Below are 12,724 nucleotides of genomic sequence, written 5' to 3' on the forward strand. Positions count from 1 at the left end.
ATTTTTTTATTAGTATTTATATTTTATATTGTATTTGTTATTTAAATATTGGATGTTTTGCAAATAGAGGAATAACTAAATTTCTCGGCCGTTTGTGCTGCTAAATATTTATATTATTTTTTAACCCGTAATATATTTCATGAACATTTGTTTGTTATATTTAGTTTGTTTTGTTTAGTGTTTGAGATTATATTTTTTTATTTTTAATTATTATAACAAAAAATAAAGGATCTAAATAAATAATAAGTCATTTATACGATATGATTAAGTCACATTTTTCTTAATGATTTAATTATTTTACACAATCTTAGTTAAATCAACTTTTAATTTTATATGTCAAATAATATTAATAGTGTTGACAAGTAACTAAATGAGGATTTAACCCGTGTTAGCACAAATTTAATGATATTTCATTAATTCCAACATGTCCTTTTTGTAACTCATTTACTATATAACCTTATTATATAGTATTGTAATTTTTTTTAATTTTACATATTCGTAATATTTTAAAATTTTATTAAGTTTATATATATTAATTATAATATTTAAATAAATGTGAATCGAAGTTCTTCTTAGTTAATAATCAAATTTTGGAAAACAAAATGTCAATCAAATTGTTGTTTTCTTTGTTTATAAAGGATTAAGAGATAGAATATTTTCAAAATACAATAGAAGATGTGGTTAAATATATCATAGTTTCTGATTCCATATTTATTTTGCTGTAATTTTTCAATTAGGAAACAAAATCTGAAATAGCGCTATGTTTGGAAAAATTTTAGAGATTAACTTTGTAAATAACTATTAATAAAAAGGTAGAACCCAAAATATACTTGAAAGATGTATATATAGATTATCATACTTTGTCGGTGTCAGCCTTTAAAGATTCAAAATTCTGGTAGAATAACATATATATATATATATTAAAATTTAAACCTTGACAAATCATAAACTATTTTCGAACCTGCCCTTACAACCAACGTTGGCAACGCTGGACCGGAGCAAGCAGGTATATTATATAGACATATTATTTAAAATTTAGTGGATAATCGTACACTAGTCCTTATAATTCGCCTATGCAAGAACTGAGTTGAACAAGATTCGAACTTCTGGACAAATCACAGCGTATTTTCAATCGGATCTACCAAAACCGGTTCCATACGGCCCTAGTAAGACCGGTTAAACCCGTCACATCGATGTTGGAGACGCTTGACGCTGATCTATCAAGAAAATCTTTGCCGGTACGTATTTCGATGGAAGAATATTGGGGTCAGCAGCGGCGTCTCGACTCAAATTATGGGCCAAAAGACATCGACTTATGTAATGATAAAATAAATGACTCATCACTCATGCAGTCATACCCTTTTGTTCTTTCATCGTTATTGTGTTTCTAACTTTCTATGTTATGTAACGAATCTTGCATACGCATATGCGTATTCTAATTCTTATACTTCTTTATTGAACAACCCTTTAACGATATATATATAACAATGATATCTAGGAACTCAAAATATCATATTAAGGAATTGAAATACCATATATACTTCCCACGCTTACATGCAAATGCAACAATTAGTGGGAGTGACGGTGTGGGACTCGCGGCGAAGATTAATGGATATCATTTTCTGTCTTTTTGTCTTTTTTTTTTCTCTCTCTTTTTTTTTTTGCTTTAAATTGTCAAATATATATATATACTTTTTTTTGTTAAAGTGTCACTTCGATCAAACAAAAATAACTGAAAATAGCAATTTAAGAAACTATTATGGCAAGTAGAATATACAACCAAAAATCATAGAAAGGGATAACTAATCACGTTATAATTATTAGAAGAAAAAAGTTACAATAGTTTTTTTTTTTCTTCGCCAGTCATCTAGTTTTGTGGTTGTATACCACTTTAATGGCATGACGTTGATGATGATTTGAGAATTCTGCCAGATCAACTCTATCATATACTATATATTGGTATTATACAGTGGAGGATAGTGTGTAGTATCGCAGTCGCTCATATATGGTCCCAACCACCTGCAGTTTAGTGGAAAAGGACAGCAAGCATTGGGAATCAAATCGAATTGGAATCTCTCTCACTCACTCTTTTCCAAAAGCGTCGAGCCTAACTTTCATACACGGAAGTCATTTCAACGTACGATTCTGACACGTAAGTACATCCTTACGTTAAACAGCAAAACTTTCATTAATACCAAGTCAAATCAAAATTCGACGAAACATGTGTAACGTACAACGATTCTACTATATATATTTCATTAATATTGATTATTTCGTATATACTTTTCATCAATTTTACAATACTTAAATACACTTACACGTGAGTTTACATTATGAAATTATACAGTGTTCTTACTTCCTTTACCAAACAAAAATGTATCCAAGTACACCCCAGCGATCAGCCGATCACGGTAATATTTCCATAAAGAATCAAGTTTATATCGACAAAAAAGTATTGAGTTATTAATGAAAAGCCGGATCTAAGGTTTCAACTACAAATTGAAAGAGCTTTGGTGTAAAGTATGCTAAGTAAAAATGAAACCGTTTATCATAATTAATAACTTGCATGGCCGGCACTTGCGTATGGCCGGAAAACATAATCGTTAGACTTCATCAATGTTTTTCAAGGGACACATCATTAATTAATTAATAGTATATAGTGACCACATCATTGCTTACTTTTGTTCTAATAAAAGGTTTTAGTGTTAGTAGGCGTCACACCCTCACCATAAATAGTTTTAGTTTTTAAGTTAGTAAAATTTGTTTAAATAAATAGTTTTAGTTTTAGTGCATGTCACTGATGGAAAAATAATTACTCAGTTTTTGTTAATTAAAAAAGAAAAGAAAAATTGATATGAAAAGTCACGTTTTCAAAAGAATACTGTAAACAAAGAAATTAATTCTGTAAAGATAATCGTTTAGTCTTTTAGAGATATAAGTCTTTTTATAAAGATTTAATTTTTGTCGGCCATACGTATTTTTGTAGCTGGCGTCACTTTTCACTATAAACTCAAAACTTGTCTCACACACACAACACTCTCTAGCTCTCTCTCTCTCTCTCTCTCTCTCCGGCCTTATGCAACTCTTATCTGAAGACAAAACATGAACTTTATCATCTGATCATCTCCAATCATCTCTAGTGTTTCTCAAACCAAGAAGAAGCTATGTTCAAGCTCTTTAGTTCCGCAGGTAAAGTTGATAATCTCTCACTTGAAAAGTTTCTACTTTTATCTGATCATGAAACTAAAAATATTATTATAATCGAGAAACTTGTTTATGTATTCAATATTTTTCGTCCTTTTACCTGATTGTGCTTGCTTTAATATGAGCAGCAGAAACGTGTTTTCATCTCATGAGAACGCAATGGTTGCAACAAAACTCGCTTTGCTTGAAGGAACGTATAAGCATGGCTATGCCAGTGGCCTTCCTTGCTTTTTATGTTACTCATTTGGCACTGAAATGGTTTGGTGTAGTGAGAAACAGAGGATATAATGATGTAGAAGAAGACTTGAAGAAGCAGAGCATAACCGTGAAGCAGAGCTTCTCTTACAACATATCTCTTATCTGCTCTGTTTCGATCTTCGGGACTCATTGCTTTATCTTGCTTTTGCTGTTTCGAGACAGCGTGGTGTCATGGTGTGATTCCTCTGTTTCTGTCTTCTCCGCTGAAGTTTCGCAGGCTTTCTCGTGGTTGATTGTTTCTGTTGTTGTGGTGAAGATCAGAGAAAAGAGGCTTGTTAAGTTTCCTTGGATGTTAAGGTCATGGTGGCTCTGTAGTTTCATCTTATCCTTTGCCTTTGATGCTCACTTCATAACCTCGAAACACAAGCCTCTAGGGTTTCAGGATTATGCCGACTTGACTGGTCTTCTTGCATCCTTGTTCTTGCTGGCTGTTTCAATCAGAGGGCAAACCGGTTTCCGTCTTCTTGAAGCCAACGGAATCACAGAGCCACTACTACTTGGTGGCGAAACTGAGCAAGACAAGAAAGATTCTTCTTCTTCCTCTTCTTCTACTTCTCCATATGGGAACGCTACTCTCTTCCAACGCGTCACTTTCTCATGGATAAACCCTTTGTTCTCCCTCGGGTACAAGAGACCTCTCGGCAAAGAAGATGTACCAGACATAGATGTGAAAGACTCTGCTCGTTTTTGCTCTCATGCCTTTGACCAGAAACTGAAAACCACCAAAGAAGAAGAAGGACCTGGAAACGCTTTCTTTTATAAGTCGGTTCTTCGATACGTCTGGAGGAAAGCCGCGATCAACGCGGTATTTGCAGTTGTAAACGCGAGCACAGCTTACATCGGACCATATCTCATCAATGACTTTGTAGTGTTTCTAAGTGAGAAACAATCCCAGAGCTTAAACCATGGTTACCTTCTTGCACTCGGGTTTCTAAGTGCCAAAATCGTCGAGACAGTTACTCAAAGGCAATGGATCTTTGGAGCTCGTCAGCTAGGAATGCGCCTTCGAGCAGCTTTGATATCGCATATATACCAAAAAGGTTTACTTTTATCAAGTCAATCACGGCAAAGCCACACGAGCGGAGAGATCATCAACTACATGAGTGTAGATGTTCAGAGAATCACTGATTTCATTTGGTATGTAAACACCATATGGATGTTACCTATACAGATATTATCGGCGATATATATCTTGCAAAAACATTTGGGACTTGGAGCTTTAGCTGCATTGGTCACAACTTTCATGGTGATGGCGTGCAACTACCCCCTGACAAAGCTTCAGAGAAACTACCAATCAGATATCATGAATGCTAAAGATGATAGAATGAAAGCAACTTCAGAGATTCTTAAAAACATGAAGATTCTCAAGCTTCAAGCGTGGGATAACCAATTTCTCAACAAGGTTAAAACGTTACGAAAGAAAGAGTATGATTGTTTATGGAAGTCTTTGAGGTTACAAGCCTTCACTACTTTCATCCTTTGGGGAGCTCCTTCATTGATCTCTGTGGTGACTTTTGTTACTTGTATGTTACTGGGAGTGAAGCTAACAGCTGGAGCAGTATTGTCTGCTCTTGCAACGTTTCAAATGTTACAAAGTCCCATTTTCGGTTTACCGGATCTTCTCTCAGCGCTTGTTCAGTGCAAGGTCTCTGCAGATAGAATTGCTTCTTATCTTCAACAAAGTGAGACTCAGAAGGATGCAGTTGAGTATTCCTCAAATGATCATGCAGAGTTAAGTATTGAAATAGAAAATGGAGCTTTCAGTTGGGAACCTGAGCCAAGCAGACCGACTCTTGATGAGATAGAACTGAAAGTAAAAAGAGGAATGAAAGTGGCGGTTTGTGGAGCTGTAGGATCAGGAAAATCAAGTTTACTCTCATCAATCTTAGGGGAGATTCAGAAGCTGAAGGGAACAGTTAGAGTTAGTGGTAAACAAGCTTATGTTCCTCAATCGCCATGGATACTAAGCGGGACTATAAGAGATAACATTTTGTTTGGAAGCATTTATGAAAGCGAGAAGTATGAGAGAACTGTTAAAGCATGTGCTTTGATTAAAGACTTTGAACTTTTCTCTAATGGAGACCTGACAGAGATTGGAGAGAGAGGGATAAACATGAGTGGAGGTCAGAAGCAAAGGATACAGATTGCTCGAGCGGTTTATCAGAATGCTGATATATATCTACTGGATGATCCTTTTAGTGCTGTTGACGCTCATACAGGAAGACAACTCTTCGAAGTATAATAATGTTCATGGAAATTTGTAATCTTTGATCCTTCCTTGCTCTCTTAGAACTCCGCAATTGACAATGTTATTTGTTTACTGGTTTTGCAGGACTGCTTAATGGGGATACTGAAAGAAAAGACTGTACTTTACGTTACCCATCAAGTCGAGTTCCTTCCAGCAGCAGATCTAATCCTGGTAAGAGAAACCACCATTGGTAATAAGGAAATGCAAAAGAAGCTGTAGTTTCCATTAACATTAGTGTTTGTACTCTAAAACAGGTGATGCAAAACGGAAGAGTGATGCAAGCAGGCAAATTCGAAGAGCTTCTAAAACAAAACATAGGCTTTGAAGTTCTTGTAGGAGCTCATAACGTAGCACTAGACTCAATCCTATCAATTGAAAAATCAAGCAGAAACTTCAAAGATAAATCAAAAGATGACATAGCATCAATTTCAGAGAGTCTACAGACACAGTGTGACTCAGAGCATAACATTTCAACAGAGAACAAAAAGAAAGAAGCAAAGCTAGTGCAAGATGAAGAAATAGAGAAAGGAGTAATTGGCAAAGAAGTTTACATGGCATATTTAACAACTGTAAAAGGCGGATTGCTTGTGCCACTCATAATATTGGCTCAGTCTTGCTTTCAAATGCTACAGATCGCTAGCAATTACTGGATGGCATGGACTGCTCCTCCAACTGCTGAATCCACACCAAAGTTAGGAATGGATCGGATTTTACTTGTTTACGCACTTCTTGCTGCAGGAAGTTCACTTTGTGTTTTAGCAAGGACTATTCTAGTCGCGATTGGTGGACTTCTAACAGCAGAGACGTTCTTCTCAAGGATGCTCTGCAGCATTTTCAGAGCTCCCATGTCATTTTTCGATTCAACTCCAACAGGAAGAATCTTGAACAGGGTAAAATACCAGAATCAATCTAACAAAAAACATGTTTTTATTAATAATCTAGACTGAAAAATATACCTCGGTTTTGTTCATGTTTTATAATAGGCATCCACAGATCAAAGTGTCCTGGATTTGGAAATGGCAGTCAGACTAGGTTGGTGTGCTTTTTCGATCATTCAAATTGTTGGAACCATCTTTGTCATGTCGCAAGTGGCTTGGCAAGTTTGTGTCATCTTCCTTCCAGTAGCAATAGCCTGCGTGTTTTACCAGGTAAGAGAGAAAACAAATCCATTTTCTTGAAAATGATACAACAATTCTTGCTTACTGTTTTTTTATGCTCGTGTTTTCTTCAGAGATATTACACACCAACAGCAAGAGAACTGTCACGCATGTCGGGAGTAGAAAGAGCTCCAATCCTCCACCATTTCGCTGAATCGCTTGCTGGTGCAACAACAATACGTGCTTTTGATCAACGAGAGCGCTTCATTAGCTCAAACCTTATTCTAATTGATAGTCATTCAAGGCCTTGGTTCCATGTTGCATCCGCAATGGAGTGGCTTTCTTTCCGGTTGAATTTGCTGTCTCATTTTGTCTTTGCTTTTTCCTTGGTGTTACTTGTGACTCTCCCTGAAGGTGTCATAAATCCAAGTAAGTTTCATACATCATAAATCAGTAACTACTTCTTCTAATGGGATCAGAACTCAAACTTCTTGTTCACCTTTCCTTACAGGTATTGCTGGTCTTGGGGTCACATATGGCTTAAGTTTGAATGTTCTACAAGCCACAGTAATATGGAACATATGCAACGCAGAAAACAAGATGATTTCTGTAGAAAGAATTCTTCAGTACTCCAAAATCCCCAGTGAAGCACCTCTAGTAATTGATGATCACAGACCTCTTGATAACTGGCCAAATGTAGGATCAATCGTCTTCAGAGACCTACAGGTAAATAACAAAGTAGATGTTAAAAATATGATTGTGAAATGAAGAACCAAGTTCACAGAAACAGATGTAAATCAAGATTCTCAATACTGAGATGTCTTTGTTTCAGGTCCGCTATGCAGAACATTTCCCAGCTGTCTTGAAGAACATCACCTGTGAGTTTCCAGGAGGAAAAAAGATTGGAGTTGTAGGAAGAACAGGAAGCGGCAAATCAACTCTAATTCAGGCATTATTTAGGATTGTAGAGCCAAGTCAAGGAACCATAGTTATTGATAATGTGGATATAACCAAGATAGGTCTACATGACCTGAGATCAAGGCTTGGGATTATTCCTCAAGATCCAGCACTATTTGACGGAACAATCAGATTGAATCTAGACCCTCTAGCTCAGTACACTGATCGTGAAATATGGGAGGTAACAAACCTGCAAAACACTCTCTGTAATTCTTCTCTGCTTTACTTTGACATATATTCTAATACAAGGTGATATTTAGGCTCTTGATAAATGCCAATTGGGAGAAATCATTCGTGCAAAGGATAAGAAGCTGGATGCTACAGGTGAGTGTTCTGAAATCTTCATGAGAAGAATATTTAAATTAATGGTTTCAGGACAATGAAAACTAAGAATTATAAATGAATGTAACAGTGGTTGAAAATGGAGAAAACTGGAGCGTAGGGCAAAGACAGTTGGTCTGTCTTGGAAGGGTGTTGTTGAAGAAAAGCAACATACTGGTGCTTGATGAAGCCACTGCTTCAGTTGATTCTGCAACAGATGGTGTGATACAAAAGATCATCAGTCAAGAGTTTAAAGATCGAACAGTGGTGACTATAGCACACAGAATCCACACAGTGATCGAGAGTGATCTTGTTCTTGTTCTGAGTGATGGTAAGAACAATATACATGTGTTTTCACATACATTTACACACATAGCAATGAGTTCTAAAATCACTTTTTCATGAGCAGGGCGAATCGCAGAGTTCGACTCACCTGCAAAACTGCTACAGAGAGAAGATTCTTTCTTCTCCAAACTCATAAAAGAGTATTCGCTAAGTTCTAATCACTTTACAGGCTCGAATGATCTTCTCAGCTGAGTATCACTGAAAGATGATGATAATCATTTGCCGAGAAAACGAAAGATCATTTCAACAGTTATGCTTAAGTTGAAAGTCTTACTAGCTATTTAGTACATAAGTTGAACAGAGGTATGGAGAGCAAGGCGTATCGAAGAATTTTCAACATTTACTTTCAGTATCTTTTATGCTTTAATCACAGAAGTACTTGTGGTTTAGGTTCTTTACCAGGTTTTCAGTGTGTTCTTGGAGAACAATTCATGTAAACAATGGAATAAAGCAGGATAGTATCTTCTATTTATCAAATAACACTGAATCTAGTTTAAGCTGTGAACAAGAACAATTTCAATATTGCAATAATGTGGTTATCCTGAACATATAAGGATGGAAATTTTGATTCTCTTTACAAAAGTTTCGAGTGATTTATTTTTATTTACAGTAGACAAGACCGTGTTGGTGTTTCAACTATGAATATCCACTCGAGTGGTTCGAAGATTGTTTTACAATATTCCAGAGTTGTTGAGTTTCTTACGATGTAACTCCATAAGGAAGCAAAGCAGCAGCCACAATCCTGCCTTCCTCATTCAGAACGTTGTAAGTTGATGCAGCATTTCTCTGGGTAGAACAGATTTGTTAATCAATAAGCACAGACAGATACTCCAACAAAAAAACAGAACAAGGACATGAGTAAAAACAAAGCAAGAGGATGTAGACATACAGAATCAACTGTTTCTAGCTTCATGCCAATTGACTTTACAAACTGACGGACTTGCGGTTTCAGCGTGTGGTTGTATCTTCCACACCCAACAATCAAGAGCTCTAGAGGTTGTAGTCAAAAACCATCAGAAAATAAAGAGTCAAATACAGTTCCAATATGTGCAAAAGGTTTTAACTTTTCTAGCCACTAGCAATATGGTGTAAGCATACATAACATGTGGTCTCTTAAAGATCCAAATCAACCACAGTAAAATTGGTTAAGGAGTCGCAACCACAACAAATATTGTTAAATGTATTAGTACCTGGAATTGGTCGAACTGTCTTAAAGATGGACAAGCTGCATCCAATGAAATAGATTATGTAAACTTGCTAAAAAACAATGAAAGATTAAAACTTTACGCAGTTTAAAGATTATCACATTGATACCTATCGGTTGAAATCTCAGAGAGGTTACGGGGGCTCCATGACATAAGCAAATTCCCAACACAGAGCAAGCTACCTTCGTATCTAACCCCATTCACCGTGAAACTCGTCTCATCAAACCTGCCAAAAAAAGCAATCACTCATCGAATACATTTTTATATCCAATCATTGCTGAAAATTTTAAATTAGGAAAGGGGTTTTGATATGATTCACTTACTCCTGAAATCGGAGCTGATCCTCAGGAACGTTGTTGATGAGATTGATCTGATCGTATAGAGAAAAAGCTCTTCTGAGAGATGGCAAAATAAGTTTTTGCTCCTTCCTCATGCTTCGAATCAATGTCGGCAACGTCGCCATAGCTTTTCTGTCTCACCGCCATCTCCGTCTTCTTGTGTAAACTATTTTCTAGTCGGAGTCTATCACAGCCGGTTTAAACTTAACCAAACCGATTTATTGGTTATTGTTTTGAATCACTGGTTCTAATCGGTTCACCCTAATCAACTGCAACAACTCTGGTATACCAGTTTAATTAGTAAATTGGTAATAGAAAAATGTTTTATTCGGATCTAATTCTAAACTCGGTTTCGGTTATTGTTTCTTTTTATGCTTACCAATATAAACCCAAATGTATTATATAGATGAGATATTTGGCAAAATAGACAGTTTTCAAAATATAATTGTAAAAGTAGTGCAATCACTATTTATAATTAGCAAATATCACAATTTTTACTGTTTTTTACTGTTCACAAGACTTTTCTAACTCTCATCAACATTTAATATTTACAACACATGTCATTGAGTCTTTTATTTTTATTTTCTTTTTAATTTTTTTCTTCTTTATTATATGCTCCATTTAATCTAAAAATAAAAATGCTGATTAATTAAAAAAAATCTAAATTTTTACAGAAATAATTTAAAAAAATTCTAAATTTTTATAGAAATAAAAAATTCTATGTTTTTTTCTTTATAATTGGATATGCATTTTGCTTGATGATTTTATTTGATAATATTAAATATTTTTTACAAATTTTAGATCCGTACACCTAATTAAGTGTACAGATGTCTGTACACACTATTATGTGTACAAATGTCTTTACACATTATCAAGTGTAATGATGAAAATTGTTTAATTCTTAGGGTTTCAAATGTTTGTACATATGCTTTGCAATGTTTTTATACAAATTACATCTATAAAGTTAATAATGTGTACAGACATCTGTACACATAATAATGTGTATAGACATTTGTACAGATACTAAGGTATATGGATACAAAAGATTTATATAATATATTTGAAAATGATTAAATAAAATTCATATCATATTGTAAAGAAAAAAATAAAAGTATCTAAGAAGTTTTCTAAAAATAAATTATATTAACAATTATTTGAATAATTATGATTGGAGGGAAAAAAAAGCTTTATTTCTTACCCATACATACCCATTTTTGTAATTTTCTCATTAGACCTATGCCTCACCATTTCTCCCTATCTCACAAACTCTCTATTACACAACACCCTACTTTTCTAATTTTAAATAGTGAATGTATTAGTTTCTCAATTAAGTTTCCAAAATGTATTAATTTGCTAACAAAATAATACCCTATATAGATTGGTTTAATACAATTTTAGGAATGTAAACCAGTTTTAACTCTTAGATTAATTAGAACATAACCCAAATGCATAGCACCAGTAGATCATATATAATACAAAAAATGTTTTCTTTTTAAAGAGCCCTACGTGATTGATTGAGAATTATTCACTTAAATACATACACTCACAAATCATAACCGAGAGAGGTTCATCATGTACATACAGTTCTACAAAAGCTGTCCCATGCAGAGATATGAGAACAAGGGGTCTTACTTAGGCAATCTTCTCAGTTTTTTTTTTTTTTTCTGTTTTCTTTTGTTTTGTGTACGTGCACACTAAAATATACACACAGAGATTGTCTAAAATACGACATAATATAATTTGGCCAATTTGTAAAAACTGGAATCCAATCTTAGTCTAAGATTAATTTGAAGAAGAGACACTTCACCACGACTAGTATGACTCATGACCAATTTGCTTCTTGGAGAAACAGTGAGTTTGGCTCTATCTTACAGAACAGAACAAAAATCTACTGATGACAAGGAAAGGGGCTTGTAGTTGAAGGGAATTACATTACATGTAGACATGTAGTACCTATATTCTAAGGTTTTCTGGTGTAATTACAGTAGTTTTCTTACCTCGCGCGGACTGCTTGTTACGTTTCTGACTTTGATGCAATGTTTTATGTAAGCGATAAGTATCGTTGACGAATAAAGAAAGTAGAAGAAATCTAGTAAAATCATTATCTCTGACGGCTGTTGTCGTCTTTGACTGCTAATGTTTAAGAAAGCAACAACTAGACACTTGTCATGAGATAGGGATATATCCAGCATCTCGTGGTGAATGGTGCTGATGTGATGAAAAAGATGTGGTACGTTACGTATGTGAGCAATCAGAGAGGGTGATAGATTAAGACAACAATTTTATCAAAAATAAATAATTGATACAGTAAACACTAGACGACCAAAACAAACAAAACGTCATAAGTAGTAAACTATGATTTTTCTATTATTTTGATTCTGATTTTGTCAATCCGCTGTTTACCTCATCCAAAACGTCTGATTAACCATTTTAACCGTCCAACTTAGTAGCCTAGCTAATACTGACTTTTACTATAATAAAAAAGAAACAAAAAACGTAGTAGCCGTTTGCCAAAAAAAAAAAAAAAAAAACGTAGTAGCCTATAACACAAACTGTAAAATAACACCATCTAGTTAACTAGCTAGATCATGAGTCATGACCTCTTTTTTTTTTTCCTCCAAAACATAAACTTATATATATTGAAGTAACAATATCCTTACAAAGTTGATCTTGTAGCCACAGAGGCATAAACACATAATCAGAATAAAATGTTGAATTACAACAGCCAAATTTAGCCAAACTATGTGCAGG

At 34.7% G+C, this 12,724-nt stretch overlaps 2 protein-coding genes across 4 annotated transcripts; one reads left to right on the plus strand and one right to left on the minus strand.

The window, feature by feature from the left end:
* Positions 1 to 2,966: 2,966 nt before the first annotated feature.
* LOC104749326 (ABC transporter C family member 9) lies at positions 2,967 to 8,907 on the plus strand. Of its 2 annotated transcripts, none has more exons than XM_010470926.3 (11): positions 2,967 to 3,189; positions 3,333 to 5,698; positions 5,795 to 5,881; positions 5,965 to 6,600; positions 6,694 to 6,858; positions 6,942 to 7,236; positions 7,319 to 7,533; positions 7,640 to 7,945; positions 8,025 to 8,088; positions 8,177 to 8,416; positions 8,495 to 8,907. In XM_010470926.3, exons 1-11 carry the CDS (start codon positions 3,165 to 3,167, stop codon positions 8,620 to 8,622), a joined length of 4,527 nt encoding a protein of 1,508 aa, XP_010469228.2. In that variant the 5' UTR covers positions 2,967 to 3,164; the 3' UTR covers positions 8,623 to 8,907. The 2 variants fall into 2 exon arrangements, with proteins under 2 accessions (XP_010469228.2, XP_010469229.2); XM_010470927.3 differs by having other exon boundaries at positions 3,336 to 5,698.
* Positions 8,007 to 10,346, minus strand: LOC104749325 (uncharacterized). Of its 2 annotated transcripts, XM_010470924.3 has the most exons (6): positions 9,959 to 10,159; positions 9,745 to 9,861; positions 9,621 to 9,655; positions 9,320 to 9,420; positions 9,134 to 9,216; positions 8,007 to 8,293 (listed from the first exon to the last, which is right to left on the minus strand). In XM_010470924.3, exons 1-6 carry the CDS (start codon positions 10,096 to 10,098, stop codon positions 8,284 to 8,286), a joined length of 486 nt encoding a protein of 161 aa, XP_010469226.1. In that variant the 5' UTR covers positions 10,099 to 10,159; the 3' UTR covers positions 8,007 to 8,283. The 2 variants fall into 2 exon arrangements, with proteins under 2 accessions (XP_010469226.1, XP_087348154.1); XM_087492028.1 differs by lacking the exon at positions 8,007 to 8,293 and having other exon boundaries at positions 8,923 to 9,216; positions 9,959 to 10,346.
* Between the last annotated feature and the right edge of the window lie 2,378 nt (positions 10,347 to 12,724).

Source organism: Camelina sativa, chromosome 16 (genome assembly GCF_030686135.1).
Source record: "Camelina sativa cultivar CO46 ecotype springtype chromosome 16, ASM3068613v1".
In the NCBI taxonomy this organism is placed as follows: Eukaryota; Viridiplantae; Streptophyta; class Magnoliopsida; order Brassicales; family Brassicaceae; genus Camelina; species Camelina sativa.